Source organism: Rhinoderma darwinii, chromosome 1 (genome assembly GCF_050947455.1).
Source record: "Rhinoderma darwinii isolate aRhiDar2 chromosome 1, aRhiDar2.hap1, whole genome shotgun sequence".
Classification (NCBI taxonomy): domain Eukaryota; kingdom Metazoa; phylum Chordata; class Amphibia; order Anura; family Rhinodermatidae; genus Rhinoderma; species Rhinoderma darwinii.
The window spans coordinates 637391267-637417847 of record NC_134687.1 but is presented as its reverse complement, the minus strand read 5'-3'; the positions used below and the strand labels follow the sequence as shown (position 1 = coordinate 637417847).

The 26581-nt window shown below is 42.7% G+C and overlaps 1 protein-coding gene across 1 annotated transcript; it reads right to left on the bottom strand.

The window, feature by feature from the left end:
• On the bottom strand, positions 1-25231 carry LOC142664956 (uncharacterized). The gene is made up of 9 exons (XM_075844477.1): positions 24768-25231; positions 22115-22264; positions 21488-21661; positions 21280-21403; positions 15126-15223; positions 14965-15037; positions 14747-14844; positions 14489-14600; positions 1-1621 (listed from the first exon to the last, which is right to left on the bottom strand). Exons 2-9 carry the CDS (start codon positions 22199-22201, stop codon positions 783-785), a joined length of 1605 nt encoding a protein of 534 aa, XP_075700592.1. The 5' UTR covers positions 22202-22264; positions 24768-25231; the 3' UTR covers positions 1-782.
• Positions 25232-26581: the final 1350 nt, after the last annotated feature.

Genomic DNA, 26581 nt, shown 5'->3' with positions numbered 1-26581 from the left:
ATAAAAAGACAACTGAAAAGGAAACAACTACATGTGTGTCTCGAGCCTAAGGATATATATTCACACACAGCAGATTTGTTACCAAAATGTCTGGGACTGTTCCCTTCATCTGAATGGAGCTTGCTGAATCCATGCGCATGCTGCAGAAACAACCCCACTCAAATATATGGAACAATTTTCAGCTGCAGAAATTTCTGCTATAAATCTGTCGCATGTAAATCCACCCTAACAATGTTCTAAACATTTGTACCAAATCTAAAGAGTTGGAATATAATTTTCAGCCTTTAAGCTAGTGATAAATATACTTATGACATTTCCTTCTGTGGAAAAATATCTGTGAATTTTTCTTTTAATAAATTATGGCAAAATTAATTTGTTAGAGGTTTTTGTTGAATTCCATCACCGTCATCTTTTTATACAGTTTGAATGAAGAGCAAATATTGATATGGATTCTCCTGCAGTGAAGGGGAATTCATGAATACAGTAATAAGAAGAAAGGTTCACGGTGACAGTTCAGCTTTTCTGCTTTGTAAGTAAACAAGGCTCTTCTTTTCCTTCATGGATCCCGGTCACAGTTAACCTCAGGTAAATATAAATTTTGGTGTTTGGCAGATCCAGGCTAATTCCACTTCAAACATGAACAAACTTTTATTAGCTGTTTAAGGTCTGTGAATAACCTGATGTATTAAGAAAAAACACTTTTCTATGATAGCATTTCCAACATCCGAAACAAGAATATAGTTTCTTCTCTATATGAATTCTCTGATGAGTATAAAAATTCCTTATAAAACATTTTTTACATATTGAACATCAAAATGGCTTCTCCCCTGTGTGGTTTCTTTGATGATCCCGAAGTTTGTCTTTAGTAATAAAATATTTCCCACATTCTGGGCATTTAAAAGGCTTTTCCTCGTGTGACTTCTCTGATGTCTAACAAGACCGGATTTTTGTGTAAAACATGTCCCACAATCTGAACATGAAAATGGCTTCTCTCCTGTGTGACGTCTCCCATGTGTAACAAGATTTGATTTATCTGTAAAACATTTCCCACATTCTGAACATGCATAAGGAGTCTTTCCTGTGTGACTTATCATATGCCTTACAAGATGTGATTTATTTGTAAAACATTTCCCACATTCTGAACAAGAATATGGTTTCTCTCCTGTGTGACTTCTCTTATGCGTAATAAGATTTGATTTATCGGTAAAACACTTCCCACATTCTGAACATGAATATGGCTTCTCTCCTGTGTGAATTCTCCCATGTGTTACAAGGCTTGATTTTCGTGAAAAACATTTTTCACATTCTGAACAGGAGTATGGCTTCTTCCCTGTGCGAATTCTTCGGTGTGTAAAATGACCCAAGCTTTTTGTAAAACGTGTATCACATTGAGACCGGTTAACCTCTTTCTGAGCTATACTTGTGGTAACAATCTGTGATTGGTCAGGAGAAGGTTCCTCATGATTAGAAGTATTATATGATGGATCTGTACTGTCAAGTCCTGAATGTACATTAATGGTAATGATATTTCCTCCTGTAGACTGATGCCCGATATCTTCATCTTCTACTTCATAATTTGGCGAAAATATGAAGTTCCCCTCAGAGTTCTTACTGGAGTTTTCTAATAGGATTAAAAATGGATTTCGTGATTATTTTTTTTCAAACCACAAAGTAGACAAATTTATAACATTTCTATTAGGCTGGTAACAAACATGCAGTTTTTGATGCAGTTTGAGCTAAAGCCAGAAGTGAATCCAGCAGGAAGGAAAAGTATAAGCCATTCCTTATGAATCTACCCTTGCTTTGGATAAAAAAAACATGCCGAACCAAGAACAGCCATGTGCGATTCCAGCCTTTCTAAAGCTTTAAAAAAACATTGATATCAAGTCCAGGATTATGGTCTACACCAGTCACGACTTTTATCACATAAAGCTTGACTTGATGAAATTCAAACATTTGAGAAGCGCAAACCATGTCAGGAAATCAGGCCTGTCCTCTGCCAACACATTTAGCCCTTCACTACCAATTGGGCATCACTATAATACAACAGCTTAAAGGAGATCTGTCAGATATTTATGTTGCGCTGTCTGTGGGACACACTGATTTCAGCGGTCTGTTACTTAGTCAGTAATGTGCCGTAGTATAGGAGATTATACTATGGGGAGAAATGTGTCAAACAGTAGCAGAGGGTTTGTGAATATCATTGGGCTAAGGCCCTCTCGCTGGATTCGAGTCGCAAGTATATCACGTCCTAAGACAGCGAAGCATAAATATCTGACTGATCCGCTCTAACTTGATATTGTTATTGACAATCTAATCTTGTCCACAGTCTACAAGATAATGTGTTAGGACACAAAGCACACATCTCAGGCTGAATTCACAGACATGACAATGAGGTCTGTATATCACTATGGCTGCAGTCACCAGATCTCAATTTTATAGAACATCTTTAGGATGTAGTGGAATAGACAGTGAGGTCATCAGTCAGAATCTGTGATAAAGGTTTTCAGTACATAGTTATATCATTCCACTAAAAAGTCTGGATGTTCTAAAGGGGAAAGAGGGTACAAGAACTAAAAAGGTGGACCTAGAAAAGTGGCCTCTGACTGCAGATAATCATCACCGAAACATCTTTGTATGTAATTAAATATGAAATACAAGCTTCCTAATAATCTTCATAAATCTGGAAGTAAAAAAACCAAACAAAAACAGCCACATCTTTAATCGCCACTATAAAGCTTCTAGAAGACCCTTAAGAGGAAACCGACCAGAACTCATGTTCCAGGAGGGCTGATTAGTGTACAGTACATTATAGCGGAGACCTATTTGCTTTATATTGAAGCCTAAGGTTGTGCCACGGAATACAACATGTCCCCTTGTGACTGTGTGTTTTTTAATAGTTCCTCAATTCTTGTCCCCAGGCTCATATTAAATAAAGAACTATAATGAGGATTTTTCTTCTCAGCTGTTATTATTAGGGATTAGTAATGGAAGAGCCAAATAAATTACAAAGTACAAAAGGAAATCACCAAATTGTAAGTGGGTTTTTTTTATTGACTATTCTGAAATGATGCTTGACCCTTTCCTGCACAATGACGTACCTGCACTCCGTTACATACATGTAAATAGTGCTGTTTCTGTGCACGGATTTCTGCAAGCCTCAATCAGGTAAATGGAACAGTTGCAGAAATTTCTAAACACAAATCAGTGTGAATTCACCCTTATACCTCCATCACACACTCTTTTTTTTCTGCGTTATTTTGTTTGGGCTTGTAAAAAACGGAATGAATTTTAGGCTTATTCACACGTGTAACTTTCTGGCATTTTTTTTTCATTCATACATTTGTAAAATGTTTTTTTCTGGAGTTCCATGACTGAAAGAAAAACCTATGGAAACACCCTCCCCCCCAGGATTACTTACCGGTAATTGTTTTTTCATGAATCTATGACAGCACATCCCATTCATTGGAGAGAGAACATGATATTATAAAAAAGCACACATCTCTCCAAATATCCAGTCTTTAGGAGAAACGAAGGATGAGAAAATTTATAATTATATATATAATATGTATATACACACACCCCATATTTTTCAGACGATACGACGCACCGGACCATAAGACGCACCCTAATTTTAGTGAAAAGAAAATAAAAGAAAAAAATAATTCAGACCAAATAGTATACTAAAGTTTTTAATACAGTAAGCAAACAATGTTTCAATATGGCAATAACACAGCATTAAGGGCAAATCTGTGGATCATACACCATTATGGGGTCATGTGTGTATAACGCACTTGTAACGCCCATGGCCACGGACTGTCAGGATTACTAACCCCCCCCAACGGCCAAAGCCATGGATCTGCGAGTGCTGGCCCGCATCTCCTCCTCAGGAGGCGCCAGCGCTCACTTCCGCTTCGTTCTGCTGTGTCCCGTAGGGTGCACACACACACTCGTGCCCGGCCTTAAAGGGCCAGCACGCGCACATGAAGAAAATCAGTATTTAGCCCATACTTACCCTGGGCTATAAGAAGGGCCCTGCCCCTACCTTCATTGCCTGAGCGTTCTTGTGCAAATGGTCCCTTAGTGTTTTTCAGTTCCCAGTGTTCCCGTGCCTGCTACCTGTATCCCATGCTGCCTTGTTCCCGTGCCTTAGAGAGTTGGAGTCGTATTGTGTTCCACCGATCACGTCTGCTATGTTACACCACGCCTGGTGCCTGCTGCCAAGGTCCCATCCGAGCCTAACCATCGCTACTGTCTGAACTACCACAGGTACCCTTACTCGGACTATATACTTTACTTGATACACTGTGTGGCCAGCTGTTATATCGCTACGACGGTACGGCCCATTGGGTCCACATACCCACAGATCATGACAGCACTGTGATGAGGACACCTGTGGATGACACACTTATGGGGATATCTGCATATGACACTATTATGGGGGACATCTACAAATGACACACCTATGGGGAGATTGTATTTGTACCTTATTACACTTGTTCTCCTTTTTTGTAGATTGCAGTATGTTAATAATAGAGACCAGCAATATGTTGTCCTGTAATGGCTGCTCTATTGTTATGCACAGTCATGCCCATTTGAGATGGTTCTTGGGTACAACAGAGAAACGTGTTTGTTTTTATTACATTTTTATAGACATAGCAGAGGCCATGTCTGCCTTTGTGTGGTACAGTCCCAGCTACTCCAACGGTGTTGTCCTGATGCCAGGGGCAGGGAAGTGACGGTCAGAAAATAAGTTCACAGACCTCAGCAGCTACTGCAGAGCGAGCCCTTCTGACCTCCCCCCACCCCCTCCCCTAACCATCACACTACCGGCAGCCATGCAAGAAACAGGGAATGATCCTTTCTGAACCCCTCCTCCAGCCTACATGCTGCCGACACTACAGGCAGCAGAAGCACAGCAGCTAACGGGTCATAGATAAATGACACAGCCCGTCGGAAGACATACCAAGCTGAAATAATCCCTCCCGCACTCTCCTAATGTCTGAATAATACCAGAAAAAAGGTACCTTCACTCCATAAGACGCAGTCAAATTCAAACCCCATTTTATGGGTTTAAAAACTGCGTCTTATGGTCAGAAATATGTACGGTATACACACACACACACACACCTCATCTTCCTCTTGACAATACCCCATAGATTCTCTTTTAGAGCACTTCATGCTTCCCTCTGCTGACAAGCTTTATGGAGATGCTGATTTCATTTTCCAGCAGGACTTGGCACCTGCCCACACTGCCAAAAGTACCAATACCTGGTTTAATAACCACAGTATCACTGTGCATGATTGACCAACAAACTCGCCTGACCTAAACCACATAGAGAATCTATGGGGTATTGTCAAGAGAAAGAGGAGAGACACCAGATCCAACAATGCAGACGAGCGGAAGGCAGTTATCAAAGCAACCTGGGCTTCATAACACCTCAGCAGTGCCACAGGCTGATCGCCACCATGCCACACCGCATTGATAACACCTCAGCAGTGCCACAGGCTGATCGCCTCCATGCCACACCGAATTGATGCAGTAATTCACGCAAAAGGAGTCCCGACCAAGTATTGAGGGCATATACTCTACATACTTTTCAGTAGGCCAACATTTTGGTATTAAAAATCATTTTTGAAATTGGTCTTATATAATATTCTAATTTTCTGAGACACTAAATTTTGGGTTTTCATTAACGGTTAGCCATAATCATCAACATTAAAAGAAAAAAATGCTGGAAATAGATCACTCTGTGTGTAATGAATCTTTATAATAGGAGTTTCACTTTTTTTTTTTTAAATGAATTACCGAAATAAATTAAATTAACTTTTTGATGATATTCTAATTCATTGTATCTATCTATCTATCTATCTATCTATCTATCTATCTATATGTATATACATACATACATATATAAATAAAAAAAATACATACATACATACATTTTAGAAGACTTACAGAAGGAGGGGTGTATAATCTTCTGATCCTGATGGAAAGGGGAGATTACTTTATGTAGGAACCCTGGTAAGATTTTAATAACTCTATCGTCCAAAACTAAAGCGTATGGAGGGAATGCAGAGAGGGCGTGGATTTCACTCACCCTACGTGCAGGGGTAACAGCTAGTAGAAATGTAATTTTGAGTGTAAGCGTTTAATAGGCAGAGTCTAGGGGCTCAAAAGTTGAGCGGTCATGCCAGTCAGGACAGTATTTAGATCCCACGGTGGGACTGAAGATCTAATTAGGAGCAGCTATCAAGGACCTCCTGACCCAGGGGGGGGGGGGGGGTTTCGTCTGACCTAAAAACAGAAAAGCAACTAACGGTGGAGACCTGTACTTTCAAGGTGTTTGATTTAGAGGGAATGTGCCGCTAGAAAAATATTTTTTTTTTAGTTAAACTGTTAGTATATAAATGATTACACATTTTTCTAATTTAAAAAAAAATTAAAGTCAGGAAATATTCCCAAAATTGCAGCATTGGCATGTGGTAAAGCAACCTCATTGCTTTATGCTGCAAAATTGGAGAAGACACACTCGCTCTAGTGTGCTCAAACAATCCCCCCTCCTTTATCCTGGCTAGTGCCAAGAGAAAGGAGGGGGTTGAATGTTCAGACCTCCTACACTGTGCCGCCATTTTTTGAGTGAATGCACAGTGTAGGATTAGATACAGTGGTAATCACACAGTATAACACGAACATACACACACATCACATACACAAAACATAACTTACCTGCTTCTGCCGCCGCCGCTGTCCCTGCCTCCGCTCCTAGTCCTTGCTTCTGAACATATGGACGGAAGCCGCGACCGGAAGTAGTCATCTTACTGTCCGGCCGCGGCTTCCGGTCCACATGAAAATGGCGCCGGATGTCGCTCTGCCGAAGACCTTTCTTTTGGACTGTGTGTGAGCGGCGCATGCGCTGTTCCCACACAGACGGCGTACACTATAGTGAATGGAACGGCTCCCGTTCGCATTCTCTATGGGGATGTATGTGCCATATTCCATCTCTGTATGTGTCATTAATCGACACATACAGAGATGAAAAAAAAAATGGCAGCCCCCATAGAGAAGTAAAAGAAAGAAAAAAGTAAAAACACAAAAACACAAATAAATAAAATGTATTTTAATAACATACTAAAAGCAATAACATATATATATATATATATAAAAAAATTACGTGACACCTTCCCTTTAAGATTTTTATCCAGCCCGGCCTGGAGAAAATCCAAAATCAAGGACTGACATAACTTTTTTGAAAGAGATCATGTGGCTTAGAAAAAGATCTGAAACGAAGTATAGAAGGATCCCTAAAAATATACACCTGCTGGAAGGCATCAAATTAGATTTTATTCAGATTTGTGTTCCACCCAAACTTTATTAAGATGGAACGGATTATCTGCAATTGGTCGGCCACTATTAGAAAGCCGTCTAAATATGGGATTGGAAGAATGTCCCTTGTTCTGATGTAGGAAGTCATCTCGGAAATTAAATTTGGTGAATACTCTTTTAGCCTTTGAGATGCCCTTAGTTATTTTTTTGCCCTTAAGTAGCCCTTAGGTATTTTTGATGAGCACTTCAAAATGGCATGTGATAATAGGCATCTTCCATGTCTATTGATGCCATTACACAGTACTTGAAGAGAAGATTCACTGTTGAAGGAGTACATTCCAATCCGGAATTTTTTGTAGTCAAGGAAGGTATTTAGTTGTTTTAGGTATATAATAAACATGAACTTTCCCTCTGATTTTTTTTTTTTACCTAAAAAAAGGAGGAGAATATTAGCTCTTCCCTATTCCTAGGCTGGGAACTGGAACAAAGAATTCCTTTCTTACAATATAATTTTTTGGGGATTCAAGTTCAAGTGTTTTACAGGGACTTTTTGAACCTTCGTTGAAAGGAACCGATCTAGTGGAAGGGTTTTGAACTCTAAATAATATCCTGTTTTTATAACACTCAGGATCCAGTGATTTGCAGAAAAAAAAATGGATAGATGGACCTCCCACCCCACTCCCTCTGGTGTCATGGTTAGTGATCTTTATTATTTGGATCGTTCTGGGGCCTGAAAAGGAATCCTTAGTTCTTTCTAGGAAATTTTGAGGCATTGAAATCTTTTCCCTTCTGATTTGGTTTTCTATTGAACCTCCTGGGGCGAAAGGAATCAGGTGGTCTACCCCGAGTAAGGAACCCTTAGGCTTTCCGTTTCCATCACCATTGATTTCAATGATGACGTATCCAGTGCCAATGATTTCAGTTTGTCTCAGTTGTGCAAGGGTTCCGTCGTTTTGACGGAATCAATAGCGTAGTAGACTATCGATGATGAAATCAATGGTGATGGTAACAGAAACCTTTGGTTTCCGTTTGTGTCAGTCAGGGTCCCATTCCGACGGAAAGCTCCGATGGAATGTCGGAACGGGACCCTAGCGCAGATGTGAACGAAGCCTTATCTGACGCTTTCTCTAGGAGATCATCTAACGGAGGACCAAACAAAATAATTACCAGAACATGGAATGGAGCAAAGCTTTCCTTCTGAGCCTGGCTCGCCTTTCCAGGTTTTCAACCAGACAGCCCTTCAGGGTGAATTTGAAAGGGACGATGATTTAGCTGACAGGCGGACCAAATCCACCGAAGCATAAGCCAAGAAGTCTAAAACCTTCGATCGGAAAGGGAGTTTTTGTCCCTAATATGCAGCTCTGACTGTGAGATCCAAATTTTTAAGAATTTAGCCACACAAGTAGCCGCAATACCTGGCTTGAAGGCCCCTGTAGAGGCTACCCATGTTCTTTTTAAATAATCTGCTTTCCTATCCATAGGGTCAGAAATAGATCATAGATCGTCACATGGTAAAGTAAAGTATTTTTTCTAGATATTTTGGCTACTGGGGCGTCCAGCCATGGAATATTATCCCAATCTTTGCAGAGTTCAACCTCAAAAGGATATTTCCTTTTTAGGATCATGGGGATGCCAAACTTTGTCGGGGCTCTTCCATTCGCGTTTAAGAAGGTTGGCCGCATTTTTATGGATAGGAACGTTTTTTTGTTTCCTCGATCCTACGCCCTCAAACATAATAATATCCTGGACCGAACGGGGAACCCTGGAATCCAATCCACGTCCTCAGCAGAGAACATATTCTTTCCACCCCTGTCCTCTTCAGAGGAATTGTCAGAAGTGTCTAGATCTCTCTCTTCCTTTTAACACATAATTATCTTCGCTTGAAGAGTCAGATATATTAGTCCTGCCAAAAGAGCTACTAAGTAAATCCCAATTCTACCTTAGGGACTTAAGGGAATTCCTAACCTCAGCCGGTACAAGATCTTTAAAGGAACAGTGTCATCACAAATTATTTTTTTATATGTTAAAGATGTTAGTGCTTTATTAAAAACGTTTATATTCATTTGTGTGTTTGTGTTTTACTTTTTCTTATTTTTACACTTTTTCTTCCCTATGGGGGCTGCCATTTTTTGTTCCATTTCTGTCTGTGTCGATTAACGACACATACAGACATGGAATACGGCAGCCACAGTCCCATAGGGACTGCGAACGGCTCCCGTCCCATTGACTTCAGTGTACGGCGTCTGTGTGGGAACTGCGCATGCGCCGCTCCCACACAGTCCAATTCGAAATTGGCGCCGTCCGGCGCCATTTTCCTGTGGACCGGAAGTCGCGGCCGGACAGTAATATTACTACTTCCGGTCGCGGCTTCCGGATTTGTGCACTTGGACCAGCGGCAGCAAATGGAGCGGACGGGCCGGAGGGAGCCGCGGCGGCAGGAGCAGGTAAGAGATTTCAATGTATGTTCGTGTTTGTGTGTGTTTACTACTGTATGTAAACCTACTACGCTGTGTGTTAGCTCAAAAAATGGCGACACACAGTGTAGGAGGTTACACCGTTCAAACCCCTCGTTTATCCCGGCACTAGCGAGGATAAAGGAGGGGGGGATGCTGAGAGCTCACTAGAGCGAGGGCTTTTAACCCAATGTTGCAATGCTGCAATTTTGGGAAATAGCTCCATCTAGTGACCAAAAATGGGTAGTATTATAAATTAGAAATAATTTATAATATTTCCTGACTCGTGAAAAAAATAAAAAAAATTTGAACAATGTTTAATCACCCACACACTAAATGTTTAATTAAAAAAAAAAAAAACATGTTTTTCTGGCAACACCATGCCTTTAATACTAGATGTAAGGCTAGTGGATTCCTCAGCGATAACTTTGTCTAAACAGGATTGACATAATCTTTTAGTATAAGAAGCTGCTAATTTTTTGCTATAGGGAGCCCACTCCTTGCATGAAAAAGGACAGTATTAGAAAATAAAATCTGTCCTACCATGTTAGAGAATCCCACTGTAATCTTCAAAGTACCAGACTGGAAGATGTTGTTGCGTCCTATCGATCAGCGCACCTTACTGCTTCTTCTGGGGTTTCCATTCTGATCGTCTAGTGGAGGAAGGACCCATCATTTTCTTTAGGCCTAAATAGGACTAGAATTGGCTGGGGTAGCCCTCCAGCTAGGGCCCGCTGTAACCCCTCCTCCCCGTTGGGGCTGCCAGAACACCGCTTCCTGGGACGTAGGCATGTCACCTCCGCCGGAAGAAACCCTGACACGACCGTGCACTGGAAGCCGCCGAACGTCGAGTCAGGCATTCCATCTCCCACCGAAGGGGATTACGGAGCCAGAGAACGACACGGAGAACACTCTCTCTCTCTCCAGAAGAGATCCGACCAGCGGCAGGATCAAGACCACCTCCGCTGAGGAAAGCGGTTCCCGGGAAAGAAGGGGGTAAACGCCCCAGGCTCAAGGTTACTCCCGAAGAGGCTTACACATTCAGAGTACCCCTAGGAGACAATACCTGCTAGAGGGTCTGCAATCTGGTTTAAGTGTATTTAATCAAACAGGACAATCCTATCTGGAAGACCGGAAACCTGATGCGCTATGTGGAGAGGAGTGTCCTTTTTAATATCAGGCTTCCTGTCCAACTGATAGGATGTCTCTCCAGGGGTGCAGTCATATGTGAAGAGGTAAAAAAGATAAAAACACAGAGCATTCTGAATTTTGAAAAAAAAACAAAAACACCATGGACCCAAAAAATGCACCACTAGGCGAGAAATACGCCACAATCAAAAGAAGCATTTTATATTTTACTATATACTGCCATGTAATATCTGGCCGCAGCATTTTCAGGGAAAAACAGTACGCTGGAAAGACGCCACAAAAACGTGGTGTGTGTGAAACCACCCCTACAGTGTCAAGGGAGCCCCTATCAGCTTTGACTGCGGCCCTTAAGTGGTTACATTGTATAAATACAGTTCAAAATGTATTAAACTAAGTGGATTTTAAGATCACCCATTTATCATTTGTCCCATTATTTGACATTAGTTCTTCCCAGTCTATATCCTTAATTGCAGCCCTCATCCTGGGGAAATTGGCCTTCTTAAAATATAGTGTTTTTGCCCTCCCAGCCGGTGTTTGTTTTTTTAAAGTATAGGAAAAATATAACTATAATGTGATCACTGTTACCGAGGTTTTCACGAACATTGACGTTCCCTACAAGCTCTGCATTATTAGAAATGACCAGATCCAACAGAGCTTCACCTCTAGTCGGGTCTTCCACAATCTGGCCCATAAAACTTTCCTGCAACAGGTTGAGGAAATTTCTCCCCTTCGCAGTTGAAGCCGAAATATGACACCAATTAATATCCCAGTAATTCAAATCTCCTTTTATCACTACAGTACCCCCTGTGCTGCCCGCTCCATTTGTTTATATATTTGACCTTTTATCTCCTCCAGTTATATTGGGGGTCTATAGATTACACCAAAAGTAATTTTTCAGTGTTTACCTCCCTTTGTAATTCCACCCACAATGTTTCAACCTCCTCACAATCTTCACCCACTATATCACTTCTCACATACATACACCACCGCCGCCTTCATATCACTTCTCAAATACAGACATACACCACAGAATTTCCTATTTCTTTCTGAAATAGTGTAAAACCCTGTAGATTTACAGCCCAGTCATGTGTAGAGTCCGGCCATGTTTCAGCAACACTATCTACATCTATATGTTCCTCCAGTACCAAGGCCTTTAGCTCTCCCATTTTGCTTGCTAGACTTCTGCCATTTGCGAACGCACACTTTAACTTGCATTTCAAATTGCCACGTTTTGTATCAGAAATGTCATTATTTGACACTATTTGGGCATTTTTTTTTTCATTGCTGTTTTGTAATAAAAGGATCTCCTTATTCTGTTGTCTAGTCCTCTCCCCACAGGCTATTTCTACCCCCACCAATATAGTCTGACTCCTCTCTAACCTAACTACCGCTTTATTTTCTACATTGACCTCCCTCCTCAGCCCTAGTTTAAATACTCCGCCACCCCAACTAGAATTCTCTCCCCCAGCACAGCAGAGCCCCTTCCATTTAGGTGAAAATCTGCAGAATACAGTTTGTACCCCAATAAAGTCAGCCCAGTGCTCTAGGAACCCAAAGCCTTCTCCTCTACACCAAGACTTAAAGAGGCTCTGTCACCACATTATAAGTGCCCTATCTCCTATATAAGTAAAGAGGCTCTGTCACCAGATTATAAGTGGCCTATCTCCTACATAATCTGATTGGCGCTGTAATGTAGATAACAGCAGTGGTTTTTATTTTGAAAAACAATCATTTTTGAGCAAGTTATGAGCTAGTTTAGATTTATGCGAATGAGTTTCTCAATCGACAACTGGGCGTGTTTTTACTTTTTACCAACTGGGTGTTGTACAGAGGAGTGTATGAGGCTGACCAATCAGTGACTAATCAGTGTCCTACACTTCTCATTGTTCCAGCCCAGCATGATCCACAGCCCAGTGTGATTGTGCAATGAAAGAAGTAAACACGCCCAGTTGCTAAAAACACAATACACGCCCAGTTGGAAATAAGAGAAAACACGCCCAGTTGTCCATTAGAAAGGCTCATTTGCATAAATATAAAATTGCTCATAACTTAGCCAAAAATGATCGTTTTTTTTAAAAACAAAACGTTACTGTTATCTACATTGCAGCACCGATCACATACAATAGGAGATAGGGATTTGATAATCTGGTGACAGAGCCTCTTTAAGCCATGCATTTAACTCCCTGAGCACCCGCTGTCTTTCCTGTGATGCGCATGGCACAGGCAGTATTCCTGAGAATACAACCTTGGATGTCCTTCCCTTCAGCTTGTAGCCTAGTTCTTTAAAATTATTCTTAAGGATCCTCCACCTACCATTTATTCTGTCGTTGGTACCCACATGGACCACGACAGACGGACCATCCCTAGCCCCTCCCAGTAATTTATCCACCCGTTCCACCACATGCCGAAGCCTGGCACCAGGGAGACAGCAAACCATTCGGTTGAGGCGGTCTTGGTGACAAATTATTCTATCCGCCTTCCCGATTATAGAATCCCCTACAACTACCAATTGTCTTGGTTTACATGCATTACCATCCCACTGACTACTAGCTGGGCTGTTCTCTCCGGCTGTTAGGGAGATCAGTATCCACTAGGGCTGCACTTTCTGAGACAGACACCCTCGCATCATCACCCAGCTTGGCAATTTTGCTTGGAATATCAGAAACAGGATTGGCCTCCCTTTTCTTGGACCCTTTTCTACTGCCCGTAACTACATTAACCCAGCTACTTGCCTATTACTGCTGACCCATGTCTTCACCCTCCAGTTCTACCCCACTAACTGTGTGCTCAGTGAGCAGCATGCTCCGCTCAAGATTGTCTATCGCCCTCAGTGTTGGAGGAGGAGAAAAAGAAAAAGAAGAAGAAAAAGAACTCCTAGTGAGTCCTGCAGGCTAATTTATATCACCTGAGAGCAATTACCCCCCCCCCCCTAGTTAGCTGCAAAGCAGAGAAGCTGAGAAGAAAAAAGGTTTTTAAATTGTGTCAGTTTTGCTATTCATTTATCACACACAGGAACACAGCAACACAATCCGGTTTAATAACTCCACTTGTTATACAAGCCGCTTAATCCAGTAAGCACAATGAGAGCAAGGTTAACCTGAGTTTTTCCAGATCCTGTCCATTAGGCGGGGGCTAAGACTTATTCTCGTAGTGAGCGATAAAATTGTCAAGCGATTTGCTAGCGCTTATCTTTTAATTGCTAAATGCTGACATTTCAGCTCTACACACTTGTCAGGTGCGTTTAAGACATTTTCAAGTTACACAATGAATTCCTAGGGACAACGATTTATCACTATACAAAAAAAAAAGTCTATGTATAGTCCCAGCCTTAGTGCAGCTCTTAATTGCAGCAGGTGCCCCCAAAAATACTGATGCGAAGCCTAGTACATGACCGGATTCATAGAATACCTTGTAGAGAACTTCTATGTGCAGTCACAGCTCCCTCAGGTCCTGCACTATGTATAACACATTGTCTGAAGTGTTACTGTAATTTAGAACTAAGGAGGAACCTCACCTTAACAAACCTCCCAATTCACTTTCTAAATTTATTATTACTTACCTGTGGTAACACCTCCTGGAATTTCCTCCTCCACTTCACTCTTACATGGTTGATCGTCCCTCACCCGCTCTTCTTCTTCATCCTCCGCTTTAATATTAGTCATATCTTCCCCCTGATTTCACATATGTAACAATTCAGTACAATACAGCAGAGAGTGCAAAGAATCTAACAGATCAACATAAGAAACCACCAACATCTATGACCAAAAAGCTCCACACCCCCCTATATAGATCTGGTATAGGGCTCAGCGTCATGTACCTGATGATTCTCTTGGACAATGTGATTTTCCTCTGGACAGTCCTGAGAATACAGAGGACTGGGACATCTCTCTGGTGGATTTCTCCTGCTGGAACCATCTGTAGGAAACATAGTGACAGAATAGATTGTTTACATGTGATGATCAGATGATGAAAGTAGTATCTAGTTGACGCTAAAGAAAAAGATTTTTACTTTATAAAGCCCTCCCCCCTCCTTACACTGCTGATCAGCCAGTAAATCCGTCTCCTCTTCTGCTCCATCTTCACCCTTAATATCAACCAGATGTTCACCCTAAAACAGGCAAAGAAAAAAACCGTAAAGTCATCTTGGGGTCAATTCCTTTATGGTTATATTTTGGTGAGACTTTGGCACCATCTACCTGAAGATTCTCTGGGACATTGTAATTTTCCTCTGGACAGTCCTGGGAATACAGAGGACTGGGACATCTCTCTGGTGGATTTCTCCTACTGGGTCCATCTGTAGGAAACACAGTTACTGAATACATGACTACTGTATATCTGTCTATATATCAGACACTTCTCTCTACACCGTCAATTCTATGTTCATTTAATCAAAACCAAAAGGGCACGTCCTGAGAATTGCGGATACAGTTGAAAGTGATCGGACGCAGGCGGCATTTTTCAAGAAGTCTCTGACGACCAAAAAAAAACAAAGTGCCCTGACACACTCTGGAAAAATGACACCTCTGCTTATTAGCGAATTCTAAATGTCATGGTAGGGAATCCATGGTCAGACAAGATACCTGTATTAATGAAAACAACTACTCCACGTTTCCTCTCCACAAGGGATGGGAAACCACGGTGGTGTTGGAGGAAGCTCAACGTTTATATAAGCCCAAGTTTCCTTTCCCTGGTGAGGTTATGGAGAATGGGAAAAAAAAAAGAAAAATATGATTACATTTACTGTTGTTTTCCGTGAGCCCATGATAGCATCATGAGAGAGACGGCCTCCCTCCTGGACAGGAAACAGAAGGTCTCTATGGACGATTACACACACATATATTATTTTTATTTTTTTCTTTATTTTTTCCAAATGAAGACGACCCACATTGTCCTCTTAAATTTATACAATAATCAGCCATAACATTAAGACAACTGACAGGTGAAAGAGTATGCAGAGCAGAGATTACATATATGCGCGTGACCCTTTTTTTTTTCTCTGATCTGCATGCCCTTTTACCTTGTGGCAATATATACATTATGTTGCCAGTGTAAATTGGGCCCTGGCTGCAGCTTCTACATGTGGATTTGTTTACATCCTTTACCGGTGTTGTGCAGGTGCCCGCACAACCCTACAAGGTGAGCATATTGCTCCTTTCCTTTTATTTATTATCCAGCCTCGGGTAATCTGCAACATGTGGCGCAGTGTTTTGTGTTTTTCTCTGTTTTACTTACAGGTGAAGTGAAGAACTTTGATGATTTAGTTAAAATGGCGCCTGACAAGGGGTGAGAGATATTAGGCAGCAAGTGGACAGTCAGTTTTTAAAGGTTGATGTGTTGGAAACATGGACAAGCATAAGGATCTAAGAGACTTTGACAAGGGCCAAATTGTGTGTTACGACCAACAGGTTTGTGTACCCCCTGGGCTACTCCACCGGTTTGGCTTAGGGCCACCTCTAAGGGCATTATTCAAATAGCCTCCCCGCTCTTCACCCTTTAACCCTTATACAGGGATCAGTTCTTCGCTGCGGGGAGGCTACCAGCTCGCTACCTCTTGAAGTGGTCCTGGCGGAGTAGATGCTGGCCAAATAGACAAGAAATAGGCACTGGCAGATGGTTCGCTCACGGATTTCAAGCGGATTACTGATCACAGGTGGTTAGCGAATAGCTGAATACAGGCAGATAGCGTGCAGCTGGACATCGGCAGATAACAGATAGCAACAATGGACTGGATACAGGCTTGTAATGGATAACAGGATGCCGGCTGATAACAATAGCAGACAGGTTCTGATGCACACAGGAACCTTCGCTTCAAAACACTAGCTTCCCAATATTGCAAAGGCACCAGGTGGATAGTGAAGGTGCCTTAAGTTGTCCTGAGAGCAACAGGGATTGCGTGGGTGCATTTTAATTTAGCACGTGAGGCCATTTAAGAGACAGCTAGAGCACGCGCACACTAGGGACACTGCCACCGTGAGCGGGGAACACAGTCAGACACTGAGGGAGGCAGAAAAAGATCAGCTGGTATAACCTTGGAGACGTTGTTAAGGGCACAGACGGAACTAGAGGCGACATGACTGTTTAGATGCCCACGGTCCCTTTTGACCGCGGCATCTAAGGGGTTAAACGAGCGGGATCCCACTCTTTACACTTAAGTGTCAGCTGTTTCATACAGCTGACCCGCTGAACTTATGGAGCAGGCTCAACCCGTGAACCCCCTCCATATTCCCCAACCCGACCTCCACTGTGTGTGTGTGTGTGTGTGTGTGTGTGTGTGTGTGTGTGTGTGTGTGTGTGTGTGTATATATATATATATGTATATATATATATATATATATATATATATATATATATATATATAGTTACAGGGAACCGGTCAGTACGTATGCTGTTATACAGACGGGGTATAGTGTTCCAAACAGGTCTACCCCTAACAAGGACATATAGGGAATAGTTAGAAAAGTTACAATTTACTGAAAGGTGCCCGGGTAGAGTCCAGAAGCAGCAGACATATGAAGTTGCGGACGCTATAACTTACTCCATCGTGCATGCGCAGTAAACGGTCCTCAGCTTTATGTGCGCCAGGTGCATGAACTCGATGATGCTCCCGAACTCCTTTCAGCAAGTTGTAATTTACGTTAACTATTCCCTAAATGTCTCTGTACGATGTAGGCAGGTAGTGTACACTAGACCCCGGCTGTATAATGGTATGCTGGTGGTGTAGTGGCTCCAAACCTACTGAAAGGTTCCCTTAATTATTATTAGTTGATCAGGGTCACTAAGGGGGTGTAAACCTCTACTGTGATTGGATATCAATGTATTTCTGTGTTATTAATTAATTATTCTCCTGCAGGAAACAAGACCTCACACGGCTACAATCAGGAAAAACAGAATTCGTACTTACCATTAGTTCGGTTTCTATTAAACCCTCCATGACAGCACATCAGAGGTTAAATCTCCACCCCTAAAAAGGTTAAATAGCCCCTCCCCACCTCAGTGTATTTCAAATAACCAAATGGCATAGTAGCCAACATATCTATTATTCCATAAACATATTGGTGAAGTGAATATACACATTGGGAGGGTAATAACGGTGCTGTCATGGAGGGCTTAATAGAAACCGAATTACCGGTAGTACTAATTATATTTTCTCAAATGCACCCTCCATGACAGCACATCGGAGAGTACCAAATAAATAATACTACGGTGGGATTACTTGAATCGCTTGGATTTAGTGGGAAAAAAATTCCACTTTGGATTTTTGTTGATTCGCAAATAGATCTATTTCTGGACTTCCCCTCAACTCTGTGATGTGATAGAATATCTTTTCGTTTAGGCACCATTCTTGTGGACTGAGATCCTTCCGACTGAGAAAGTCTGCCTGTACGTTTAGAGACACATTTAGATGGAGGGGAGAGATGGATTTTACATGTTGTTTTGCCCAGTTGAACATATGGGCTGATAGGAAAAACCTCCGGATTCTCCTTGATGATTCAAGTAGGCCACTGTAGTTATGTTGTCGGAATAAAATTAGCTGACAGTTTGTTGAAAAAGACCTGGGAAGCCTTAGCAGCCCTTCAACAAATTAACATTGGCACCACATGTGTGACAAGAGCGATGTATAGATGGCTCAACCAATTAGAAGACCATTTAAAAGGAGGTACCCCTAAAGATATCTTAGCCTCACTACCACTCCTACAGAAAGCTACAGGATTCTTAGCGGACGCATCAGCAGAATCAGTAAAGTGGCAGCCAGAGCTGGCATTTTATTAAATACCACCAGACATTCTCTGTGGCTTAAGATGTGGATTGGGGATCCACTCTCAAAGTAAAAATTATGTGCTTTACCCTTCCAGTGAGAATATGTCTTTGGTCCCGTCTTGGACACAATATTAGAAAAGGCTGCCGACAAGACCTTGCCAGAGCCAAAAATAACAAAGAAAAAGACAATTTTTCGTCCCTTTCATAACTACAGTCAGGACTATAGAGGAAAGGGAAATACGGGATGCTGGAGTTCTGCAAAAGGGGGTAGAGGAAGAAATATTTTCTTCAATCAAAATAGACAACAGGATAGGCTATGACGCCAAGCCTGTGGGGGGCAGACTGTCAGGATTTCTTCCCCAGTGGAAACAGATCACCACAAACCAATGGATCCTGAACACTATTTCAGACGGTTACAGGATCGAGTTTTCTGCCTATAAAAATTATTGATCACTTCTCTCCCCTCCAGCACTTTGCAACAAGCCCTGATAAAGGGAATCCAGAAATTACAAGAGATGGATGTAGGTTCTCCAGTCCCAATAGAGGAAATAGGGGACGGTCACTATTCTCGACTATTCCTAGTAAAAAAAAAACAATGGGGATTATCGAATTATAATAAATCTGAAGCCACTAAATCACTTTATAGTATATCATCGTTTCAACATGGAATCAATCAGATCATCCATCCCACTAATAGGTCAGAACAGCTCCTTGGCAACCATCGATCTACAGGACGCCTATTACCATATCCCAGTACATACACAATATCAAACATTTCTCCGATTTGCCATTATACAAAATCAAAAGTTACTAAATTATCAGTTCAGAGCCCTTCCATTTGGAATATCTTTGGCACCCCGTATATTCACGAAGATAACGGTGGAGGTAATAGTGTTCCTCAGAAAACAGGGTATGAATAGAATACCTTATCTAGACTTATTCTATAACTTTTTTACCCTTTACAATACCTCTAATTTCATCAATTAAAGAGGGCTGTTCTCCCCCAATAATTTTCTCTGTGCAATGTTGACAAAGAGGTTTTTTTGTTAGTAGACGACAACTTCTTGCAACATATCGCACATTCCCGATATGGACTCTCCCTTTTAGACTTAGAAGATAGCTCTCTGGGAGTGTCCTAAAAATATACAACAAGAAGGGAAAATAAGACCCGTAATATGTATAGGGAAGATAAACCCATAGCCAGATTACTTACTGGCGCTCGGAGCATGCATAGTTCAGAACCTATCTTAGAGGTTAGAGCCTCGTCTCCTGTCATCATGGTAATAGTAAACGTCTTACCTGATGGAGATCTTCCTGTAGTCTGGCGGTGTTTAAATCCAACGCGAAGACTGCGTGCCGGTGGACTCCCCCCACCCCCCTGTAATTGCCTGTCCGGAGGAAGGTCGTAAAATTTCTACTCTGCACACGCGCGCAGTCCTACAGACCTGAAGTGCGTCAGATGCATGACCGGAAGTACGTACATGCACTCCTAGCACTCCATCTGGAGGAGTAAATCTTGCGTTCTAGAGGTGGAACGCACCCGAGGAACAAGGTGAGTCCGCAGAGAAGCTACAGGAGGACCGGAGCCTGCTTATTTAGCCGCCTCGACATTACCCGGAGGCGCATGAGAGGCCGCACAAGACCAGAGGTCTTATCCTGGAGCTAGGGAACAGGTAACTGAACCGAAGACCAGGCTGTAAGAAAGGAACATTTTTTGTTAAATCTGTACAAGACCAGTAACCTCTTGTATGCCCCTAGCAGGCACAGGAAAAACACTGAGGTCTGGAGGGGCTATTTAACCTTTTGTTTGTTCGTGTCCCTGTTAGGGGTGGAGATTCAACCTCCGATGTGCTGTCATAGAGGGTGTATTTGAGAAAAATAAAAGTTATGTCCAACTGAATGGAGGAGGCAACGGCGACTATTTTAAATGTTTTTTAAGGCCAAAATCAGCGACATCATTAAGGGGTTAATATGCAGTAAAGGACAAGAATTATACGAACTATATATATTGGAGACAAGTTAAATATCTACATAGAAAAAAAGTGACACTTTCTGCCATTAATATAAACGGGTAGCACATATGGAAAGTGGTTATTATTTATCTTTGAACTGGAAAGTTCAGAATTAAGTGTCTACTAGCAGAACGTCTCATCCATGTGCAGAAGAGAAGACTCCAGTATTAGTAGATCTCACACTGAACCTGCAGAACATCTTTCCACACAATTGTCATGTCCGCTGTTCCCACATGGTAGAACTTTACACTCCTCATGTTGGAGAGATTATAAGAGCAGCGCAGATCAGTCACTGGTTATATAAGAGAGTGTTCACACATGGAGAAATGGTGGCAGAAATGTATGTGATTGTACAACTAATCTGAATGTGGTTAGTTAAAATCCATGCACCTGCTGCAGAAACAACATTCAGTTATATGGAAACTATTACAACAAATCTGTGCCCATTCCCTAGTGCAGCACTGCAGCAAAGCAAGGAACGTGTGATCGGAGATCAGGAGTCACATGTGTATATGCTGCACATGACGAAATTAACACTTCAAAAAAAATAAACAAACAAAATATCTCGGTCTCTCCTTACCCTGTGATGTGCGCGGCCGGTAGTCCTCCATCATGACCTCCTCGTACAGATCCTTGTGTCCTTCTAGATACTCCCACTCCTCCATGGAGAAATAGACAGTGACATCCTGACACCTTATAGGAACCTGACACACACAATGATACAGTCATCACCCAGACACCTCCAGTGCTGTTACTGTAGAATTTCCCAGCATTCCCAGCAGTGTCACCTCTCCAGTCAGCAGCTCCGTCATCTTGTAGATCAGTTCTAAGATCTTCTTCTCATGTATCCGGGAGTGAGGGGGAGGCTCTGTGATGGGGCTCTGACTACTGCTCCATCCTCCTGACTCATGGATGATGGGAGTCGTACAGTCACCCGATGTCTTCATCACTATTGTGTACTCCTGTGTATGGAGAGAGACACTTAGAGAACTGAACACAGTATCCCCCCCCCCTCAATAGAGAGAGGGAGATTGTGACCCCGCTGTATAGAGCTCTAGTGACCCCACATCTGTAATACTGGAGACCTCACCTACAAAGAGACATTGAGAAAATAGAACGAATGGGCTACTAGATGGACCACGTGCTCTCCTCCTGCCGTCATCTCCTATGTTTCTATATAGATGTCATCCTGATCCTCCTGGTTCTTTGTCATTCTCATTGCTCTACAACATTACTATTGCTGCACTGGTGACATGACTCATAACTGACCATATTGGTGGCTGATCTTCAGCTTCTTGACGTCGCTTGGAAGGTCTGGACGCTGTTATACAGGACACTGGATTCTTCCTATTACTTCCTATTATGTATTGTCCCTTCCCTACGTGTGACTTGTTCTATAATGTAGAAAAGTTTACCTCTCCGCTCAACAGGTAGATGATCTCCAAGGTGAAGTCTAATATTCTTCTGCTCATTCCTGTCCTTGTCCATCCTTGGTGGGTCATTCAGGAGAAGGAACGTTGTGGAGGAGAAGATGAGAAAACTGGAGGATCTGATACTGCAGACGTCTTTATGAGGAAAGGAGAAGATGGAGATCATACAGGGGACAACATCATGTGTGACATACAGAACCTCACTTATTGATCATTGAGAGAAACATCTTCTCAGAGCCGTCACCACATGGAATAAAGGGGTATTACCAACACGGACATTTCTCCCCAGGATATGCCAGAAATGTCTGATAGATGCGGCTCCACCTCTGGCCGTGCTCGGCTGTTTCTGGAACTCCTATACAGGTGAATGGAGAGAGTCGTGCACATGTGTGGTCACCTCTACATTCATTCTCCACCTGGATGTAGTCATCACCTCACCAGGCAGGTCGGGGGACCCCCGTTCTCCACATAGAGGTGGGACTAGGGATGTCACAATACCAGAATTTGGACTTCGATACCGATACTTTGTTTAGTATTGCGATTTCGATTCCAATTTCGATACTTTGCCAACAGTAATAAAAAATAATTCTTCCGTTTTCTGATGTGAGGCGCGACGTGTGATGAATTTTGAACGCGCCTCACATTAATAGTAATTAATCCCATCATGTTTCTCAGTCATAATGGGTTAATGTGCGAGGTACATGATGGGGTTAATTACTATTAATGTGAGGAACATGGAGGGTAAATTCATCGCACCTCGCGCCTCACATTAATAAGTGATAGAAAGCCGTGTTTATTTCATTTTTTTACAGCGTACACATCATAAATGATGCAAAAACATTGTTGTCCGCTCCATTACTGAATGTGTGTATTTTATGTATTGAGACTTATTTTAATGTTTTTTTTTAAATTTAACATTACTTTGTTTTTACTTTGTTTAAACTTTAATGTACTGACATATATCAGATATGTGCCAGTACATTAGCCTGTGGACGGATAGCACACAGGCAGTTGTTAGGACATACTTGGGTATGTCCTAACCACATGACATATGGTAAGACAGCCCTGGGGTCCGTCAATAGACCCTGGGCTGTCTGCCCATATATGGTATGGCCCTCGATCGCGTCACAGGAATTCCCTGTGACGCGATCCAGGGGCATCCCCCCTGCTCATTTTCTCCTGAATGCTGCAGTCAGCTGTGATCGCAGCATTCAGGGGAAAACGGCGGAGATGAGCGGTTTCTCTGATCTCCGCCGTTATAGAGCGGGGCTGCGGCTGTGTAATACAGCCATTGCCCCGCTCCTGACAGGAAGTGCGCGCGCGGTCAGCATGAGGAGATCCGGCCGGCGCTGCACTAATGAGCGGCAGTTCAGGCACTGAAGACAGAACATGGGGGTGTTTTGCAGTGCACCCGCCATGTTCTGTCTCCAGTGCCGCCGCTCATTAGTGCAGCGCTGGCCGCATCGTATCTTAGGAGCGGGGCTGTGGCTGAATTACACAGCCGCAGCCGCGCTCCCATACATTCATGTATTACTATAATGAGCTGTGCGGCTGCGCAGCTCAGTATCGAACTACAGGAAATAGCGGTATCGAACCGTTTAGGGATGCACAGTATCGAAGTTTCGATGCACCGTGGATCCCTAGGTGGGACCCCCATATATCAGACATTTATGGCATATCTCTCAGGTGAGAAGAGTAAAATGAGGACATTTCCCCCCCAGACAATGAAGACCGGACTCCTGACAACCTGACACATGGCGGATACTGGGGAGACATTGCTGACATCTCACAAGACGTGGTTTTTAGGTAACATTTTAATCATGTACAAAAATAAAAGCCATTAAAAAGCAAAAAAAAACAACACACAAAAAACATAACAGAATCACTATTTTTTGGTCACCTTAGCTCTAAAAAAAACCCAAATTAAATAAAAAATAAAAAGTGATAAAAAACAACAGCTCGTCCCAAAAAAGAAACAACGAGCCCTCACTCCGCTCTATCGATGGAAAAATGTAAAAAGTTAGGGGAGGAGGGAAAAACAGAAAATGACATGGTCGTTAAGGGGTTAACCTGCGGTGCGGATTATAGACACACAGGATATCGGATTTATACCGCGGATTCGCGGCGCATTTGTTGCAGAATTTCCCCATTAAGTCAAGTTCCGCAACAAACGCCATTGTTCCCAGAATCCTCTGCGGCTCCACCGCGTGTTCACAGCAACGCTGCAGGTTACAAGTATATAAAAAAGAAGGCGTCATGTGACACCTGCAGCCAATCACAGGCCGGAGAGGTCACATGTCATTATAGGGGTCACCTGGACACAGCCGGAAGAGCAGGGAGGTGTTGCTATGGTAACGCTCGGAGAGGTGAGGATCGGCCTTGTTGTATTTCTGTAGTAGATATTCGGGAGGATTATACGTCCACCATTTGGGGTGAATATTCGGGGTGATTTCCTTGCGTGTTGTGGGTCGTATTCGCTACGTGTGAACATTCCCTTAAACCGCACGGTGAACGACATTAACAAGAAATGTATAAAAGTCAGTGAATAAGTTGTAAGTAGCGAATATTATGTCATTACAAAACACGACTCGTCCCACAAAACATCCGACCACTACAAAGACCAGAAATAACCACTTACCCCAAAGAGGCCGGCACCGGAGGGGTTAATCCCGGCTACGAGTCCAGTGGGCGGGGTCACTCAATGATTGACAGCTCTCTGTATACACACTCATACAGGGGTGACTGATAACAGAGAGAACACCCGACCAGCGCTGCTCTCTACCTATTACACGGAAATAGCTGAAGAACCTGTGATGACGTCACCACCATGTTGCCGGAGCAGGAGGGGCGGAGCTTATCAGTGGAAAGGAGTATTGGATAAAGGATCTGTGATGATATCAACACCATGTGACCGGGGCAGGAGGGGCGGAACTCAGCAATAGATAGAAGTGGTGGATGAAGAACCTGTGGTGATGATCACGTGACATGAGGATCATGTGATCGATGAAGGAGTGATCGGAGCTCAGCAGTACAAAATGTAGTAGCTGAAGGACCTCTGACCGGGACAGGAGGAGCGGAGCTTATAAGTGGGGAAAAGTGGTGGATGAAGGACCTGTAATGATGATCACGTGACATGAGGGGCGGAGCTTTGAGGGGTTGGTGCGCCTATGCTGTGTGGAGAAGTGATGACACGTGACGTGAGCGTGGAACTCCTTCTGTGTCGAGAAGGGATGGGTTCAGTTGTTTCTTCTATAGGTTGTCAGCAATTGTGTGTGAGAGCTGGAGCCAGGGGAATGTAGCTGTAGTCCTTTCTTATATCCGTCCCTGTAATGTCCTCTGATATCTAATAATAATAGTCTGGACATGCTGTGAGTTGTAGTCCTCTCCTCTTATATCTCCTCCGTATAACGTCCTCTGATATCACATAACAGCCTGGACATGCTTGGAGTTGTAGTTCTCTCCTCTTATACCTCCTCCCTGTAATGTCCTCTGATACCCCATAATAACAGCCTGGACATGCTGGGAGTTGTAGTTCTCTCTTATATCCTATAATAACAGTCTGGACATGCTGGGAGTTGTAGTTCTCTCTTATATCCTATAATAACAGTCTGGACATGCTGGGAGTTGTAGTTCTCTCTTATATCCTATAATAACAGTCTGGACATGCTGGGAGTTGTAGTTCTCTTATATCCTATAATAACAGTCTGGACATGCTGGGAGTTGTAGTTCTCTCTTATATCCTATAATAACAGTCTGGACATGCTGGGAGTTGTAGTTCTCTTATATCCTATAATAACAGCTGGTGCATGCTGGGAGTTGTAGTTCTCCCCTCATACCTCCTTTCTGTAATGATATCACATACGTCTGCTGAAATCTTGTGGAGTTTGTCTTGATGCGTCAGACCTCTTATGGCGGCGCGAGCGGAACCTGCACAGTATTAGGCAGGTGGATTTAATGCTATGACTGAATTGTGTAGATTACGAGTAATTAGTTCTCTATCATCTTAGAAGGAGTCTATGGGGTATTATCTGGTCCCTGCTGACTGGCAGAGGATTCATTGCCAGAGAACATGCCCTATTTCTACATTGCTGATGTTCTATTTCAGCTTCCCCAAAAAACACCCCCCTGATGCATAACCCCAACTATGGCATCTCGTTGATGGACACATTGGAACAGGTGACCTATAACATAAGTTAACAGGGGCTTTCCTGTATTCTTAAAGGGGTTGTGCAAGAAACGGTGCCACACTTTTCCATTATTGTGTCTGGTATGGCAGCATTAATGTAAATGGGACTGAGCTGCAATAACGGACACAGCCATGGATAAGAGTGGCGCTGTTGCTTGAAAAAAAGTCTTTAATTTTTAGTAACCCCTTTTAGGGCTCATTTACACGAGCGTGTTATACGTCCGTGCAACGTGCGTGCTTTTCACGCGTGTCGTACGGACCTATGT

What these genes read in the sequence shown, in the direction of transcription:
- LOC142664956 (XM_075844477.1), bottom strand. Translation starts at nt 22,201, where the DNA reads ATGACCCACCAAGGATGGACAAGGACAGGAATGAGCAGAAGAATATTA. An exon ending in CGGAGCTGCTGACTGGAGAG is followed by an intron (nt 21,404 to 21,487) that starts GTGACACTGCTG and finishes TGTGTGTGTCAG; the next exon opens with GTTCCTATAAGGTGTCAGGA. An exon ending in TTGTCCAAGAGAATCATCAG is followed by an intron (nt 14,601 to 14,746) that starts GTACATGACGCT and finishes ATGTGAAATCAG; the next exon opens with GGGGAAGATATGACTAATAT.